The sequence below is a fragment of the Cebus imitator genome, unplaced genomic scaffold (assembly GCF_001604975.1).
Source record: "Cebus imitator isolate Cc_AM_T3 unplaced genomic scaffold, Cebus_imitator-1.0 Scaffold613, whole genome shotgun sequence".
Taxonomy (NCBI): domain Eukaryota; kingdom Metazoa; phylum Chordata; class Mammalia; order Primates; family Cebidae; genus Cebus; species Cebus imitator.
Genome location: NW_016107928.1, coordinates 329,290 through 334,437, shown reverse-complemented (window position 1 = coordinate 334,437; position 5,148 = coordinate 329,290). Strand labels below are relative to the sequence as shown.

The 5,148-nt window shown below is 46.5% G+C and overlaps 1 protein-coding gene across 1 annotated transcript; it reads left to right on the top strand.

The window, feature by feature from the left end:
* Positions 1-1,943: 1,943 nt before the first annotated feature.
* Positions 1,944-3,212, top strand: LOC108294965 (glyceraldehyde-3-phosphate dehydrogenase-like). The gene has a single exon (XM_037734404.1). The coding sequence runs from the start codon at positions 2,014-2,016 to the stop codon at positions 3,016-3,018; it is 1,005 nt and encodes a 334-aa protein (XP_037590332.1). The 5' UTR covers positions 1,944-2,013; the 3' UTR covers positions 3,019-3,212.
* Positions 3,213-5,148: the final 1,936 nt, after the last annotated feature.

Sequence of the window (5,148 nt, the reverse complement as noted above, 5' to 3'; positions counted from 1 at the left end):
TGTACTGGAGCGAGTCAAGGAATGTGCCACACTCTGAGATTGAATTATGAGTCCTTTATTATGCCGGCGACTGAGAGATGGCTAACGCCCAAAATTCTCTTGGCCCCGAAGAAAAAGTTAGGTGGTCTTTTATACCCTAGTTTTAAAAGGGAGGGGAAACCTAGCTGAAGCAAAGTTTTCACAAGAGCAGAGTAAGCAAAAAGTTAAAAGATAAACTAGTACATGAGAAGTCAAACAGTGCCAGGTGCCAGGGGGAAATTTGTCATGAAAGACATCCAACTTATAGATTATGGGGGCTCTGGGTGCTTGACAGCACCTGCAGTCCCAGGCTCTGCTGGTACCACTTAACCCAGCCCCTTATCAGCAAATGCATTCCTGGAGGTGGCCAGTGTCAGACTGCCCCAGCTACATACTATAGTTACATACTTAATGGTGGGAAAATAGCTAAAATGAAGAAGCTAAGATGGAGTCTGTCCAGCTCAAGAAGCTAACATAAAGCCTGAGCAGCTTTTAGTCTGAGAAAGAGAGAGTTCGTTTTAGCTGGCAAAAAGCAGGTTATCACAATTAGTGTTAGCTACCTGGTACCAAGCTGTTGTCAAGTAGCAAAGAGGACAATTTCATTTCACCTCCTTGCTTTGCTGCTCACCCATCAGATGGAGGATGAGAGTAATGGCCAAAAAAAAAAAAAAAAAAAAAGTCATAATGAGCAATAGCTAAATGACAGACTTTAAAGTGTACAACTGAGTCATCAGTCCCAAGGAGTGATTTTTCATGAGCGGTGTGTGCATATAAATGTAAGTGTGCATATGGTGGGCTTAAACTCATTAATTACCTTCAAAATATAAAAAACAATCTTGATCTGGGCTCGGTGGCTCAAGTGTGTAATCCCAGCACATTGGGAGGTGGAGGCACGCGGATCACCTGAGGACCAGCCTGACCAACATGGTGAAACCTTGTTTCTACTAAAAATACAAAATTAGCTAGGTGTGGTGGCACGCGCCTATAATACCAGCTACTCAAGAGTCTGAGACAGGAGAATCGCTTGAACCCGGGAGGGGGAGGTTGCAGTGAGCTGAGATTGCACCATGCACTCCAGCCTGGGCAACAAGAGTAAAACTCCTTCTCAAAAAAAAAAAAAAAAAAAAAAAAATCTTGATTGGACACGATAGAAGAAACTTAAATATTTAAAGTTAACACTTTAACTTTAAAATGAAGACAATCCTAACAAAATCTTGGGTAAAATTCTGTAATATCCAGTCCTACTCTGAAAAAGATGCTATTGTCAAGTTCAGTTGTCCTACAGCTAGTCCAGTTAGAGATCCAGATTATCTGAAAAGGAAATTCCATTGATATTGCAATGCCATTTACAGATGTTATTATAATCTAAGCTGTTAAAGCTTAGAGGTTTAGCTTTAAAACTGCACAAGGATCCTAGTCCATACATTGTCAAAGGAATTTTGTTCCAGTATGCACATATAAAGACTTAAAAATAATGACCTTGGCTGGGCGCAGTGGCTCCCGCCTGTAATCCTAGCACTTTGGGAGGCCAAGGCGGGCAGATCACTTGAGGTCAGGGGTTCGAGATCAGCCTGGCCAATATGGTAAAACCCTGTCTCTACTTAAAAAAAAAAAAAAAAAAAAAAAAAAAAAAAAAAAAAAAAAAAAGCTAGGCTTGATGGCTCATGCCTGTAATTCCAGCACTTTGGGAAGTCAAGGTGGGTGGATCACCTGAGGTCAGGAGTTCAAGAAATCCTGTCTGTACCAAAAACACAAAAATTAGCCGGATGTGGTGTCGTGTACCTGTAGTCCCAGCTACTCAGGAGGCTGAGACAGCAGAATCGCTTGAACCCGGGAGGCAGAGGTTGCAGTGAGCCTAAATCTCGCCACTGCACTCCAGCCTGGGTAACAGAGCAAGACTTCGTCTCAAAAAAAAAAAAAGCCGGTTCTCTGCTCCTCCTGTTCGACAGACAGCCACACCTTGTCTCCCATCACCAGCCACATCCCTGAGACACCATGGGGAAGGTGAAGGTCGGAGTCAACGGATTTGGTCGTATTGGGCGCCTGGTTACCAGGGCTGCTTTTAACTCTGGTAAAGTGGATATTGTCGCCATCAATGATCCCTTCATTGACCTCAACTACATGGTCTACATGTTCCAGTATGATTCCACCCATGGCAAATTCCATGGCAGTGTCAAGGCTGAGAACGAGAAGCTTGTCAACAATGGAAATCCCATCACCATCTTCCAGGAGCGAGATCCCTCCAAAATCAAGTGGGGCGATGCTGGCGCTGAGTATGTGGTGGAGTCCACTGGTGTCTTCACCACCATGGAGAAGGCTGGGGCTCACTTGCAGGGGGGCGCCAAAAGGGTCATATTTGCCCCCTCTGCTGATGCCCCCATGCTCGTGATGGGCGTGAACCATGAGAAGTATGACAACAGCCTCAAGATCATCAGCAATGCCTCCTGCACCACCAACTGCTTAGCGCCCCTGGCCAAGGTCATCCATGACAACTTTGGTATGGTGGAAGGACTCATGACCACCGTCCACACCATCACTGCCACCCAGAAGACCGTGGATGGCCCCTCGGGCAAACTGTGGCTTGATGGCTGTGGGGCTCTTCAGAACATCATCCCTGCCTCTACTGGCACTGCCAAGGCTGTGGGCAAGGTCATCCCTGAGCTGAACGGGAAGCTCACTGGCATGGCCTTCCATGTCCCCACTGCCAAAGTGTCAGTGGTAGACCTGACCTGCCGTCTGGAAAAACCTGCCAAATATGATGACATCAAGAAGGTGGTGAAGCAGGCATCAGAGGGCCCCCTCAAGGGCACCCTGGGCTACACTGAGCACCAGGTGGTGTCCTCTGATTTCAACAGCGACACCCATTCTTCCACCTTCAACGCTGGGGCTGGCATTGCCCTCAACGACCACTTCGTCAAGCTCATTTCCTGGTATGACAATGAATTTGGCTACAGCAACAGGGTGGTGGACCTCATGTCCCACATGGCCTCCAAGGAGTAAGACTCCTGGACCACCAGCCCCAGCGAGAGCACGAGAGGAAGAGAGGCCCTCACTGCTGGGGAATCCCTGCCACACTGGGTCCCCACCACACTGAATTGCCCCTCCTCACAGTTTCCATGCAGACCCCTTGAAGAGGGAGGGGCCTAGGGAGTCCCACCTTGTCATGTACCATCAATAAAGTCCCCTGTGCTCAAAAAAATAAATAAAAATAAAAATAATAAAAAATAAAAAAGCCCTGCGTGGAGGTGCATGCCTGTGATCCCAGCTACTCAGTAGGCTAAAACAGGAAAATCACTTGAACCTGGGAGGTGGAGGTTGCAGTGAGCCAAGATCATGCCACTGTACTCCAGCCTGGGTGGCAGAGTGAGACTCCATCTCCAAAAATAAAAATTAAAAAATTTTTAAAAAGTGACCTTTTTGCTGTTGTTATAGTTACCATTGATGCTGGGTTAAAAGAATTGACTGTCCAAAGGGGCAGATACTTGGCGGGGTTTTTTGTTTTGAAGTATGTGAGTTACCAGGTTTTTGGCGTCATGTAGGGTGAATGACTTTGGAAGGCAGTAGTGCCTCACAGCTGATCCAAAGGCTGGTGCTGGACTGGCTGCTTGAAGAACATCTGGATCCCACTCCTGGAGACTGAGTATAGGTTCGGCATGCCCGGGAATCTCTAGCATTTTTAATGTTCCACATATAACTACAATTGGGTTTGAAACCATTTCTGTAGTGCACTGTTGTTCTTAAAAAAGGTTTTTGCAAAACTTTAAAAATACAGAGAAGTGGCTGAGCATGGTGGCTCACGCCTGTAATCCCAGCACTTTGGGAGGCCAAGGCAGGTGGATCACCTGAGGTCAGGAGTTCGAGACCAGCCTGGCCAACATGGCAAAACCCTGTCTCTACTAAAAGCACAAAACTTAGCCGGGCGTGGTGGCAGGTGCCTGTAATTCCAGCTACTTGAGAGGCTGGGCAGGTGAATGGCTTGAACTCGGGAGGTAGAGGTTGCAGTGAGCTGAGATCACACAACTGCACTCCAGCCTCGGCAACAGGTGAGACTCCATCTCCGAACAAAACAAAACAGAACCATGCAGACAGATATAACACCCATGTGCCTATGACCTGGAACTGGCATATTTGCTTTAAGTATTCTCTTCATTAAAAGAAATCAGGTATTACAATAAATTCCCATTTCCGTCCTCCATTCCATTCCCTTCCCCTACACCAGAAGCAAGCACCATCATGATTCAATGTGTATCCTTGAGATGCAGTTTTTAATGGTGCCCAACTTTGCTAACAGACGGCGCATTTAGGATGCCACATCAACCCTAAGATAGGGACTTCACAGGGAAAACTGGAAATGGTGTTTCTCCAGCAAAGGACCAAGAGGATCTTAGAGAATTCCAAAACAAAGGCTGGGCGCGGTGGCTCACGCCTATAATCCCAGGACTTTGGGAGACTGAGGCTGGTGGATCATGAAGTCCAGAGATCGAGATCATCCTGGCCACCATGGTGAAACCCCGTCTCTACTGAAAATACAAAAACTAGCTAGGTGTGGTGGCACACACCTGTCGTCCCAGCTACTCGGGAGGCTGAGGCAGGAGAATTGCTTGAACCTGGGAGGCAGAGGTGGCTGTGAGCTGAGACGCCAGTCTGGCGACAAAGTGAGACTTGTCTCAAAAAAAAAAACAACAACAGAGAATTCCAACAAAGAAAATAAGTTGATGAGTTCAGGAATACTGCTAACATCGTGTCAGCAAAATGACTGTAACAGAGTATATCCTAGACAAAGGTGTCAGAGTTCAAAAGGAATTGACAGTGTTTCTTCAGAATTGGTCATGAGGCCCTGAGTTGGAAATGGGATCTCGGTGCATGAGGGATATGACATGGCTGCCTCCCCCAAATTTGTGGAAATATAAGATCTCTATCATCATAGATTTTTCTCAGCTGCGGTTTGAGTACTATGAGCAAGAAAAGGATGGTTTTTGTGTCTGTCAAGTTTTCATTTTATTTTATTTATTTATTTATTTATTTATTTTTTGAGACGGAGTTTCACTCTTGTTACCCAGGCTGGAGTGCAATGGCACGATCTTGGCTCACCGCAACCTCCGCCTCCTGGGTTCAGGCAATTCTCCTGCC

What these genes read in the sequence shown, in the direction of transcription:
- LOC108294965 (XM_037734404.1), top strand. Translation starts at nt 2,014, where the DNA reads ATGGGGAAGGTGAAGGTCGGAGTCAACGGATTTGGTCGTATTGGGCGC.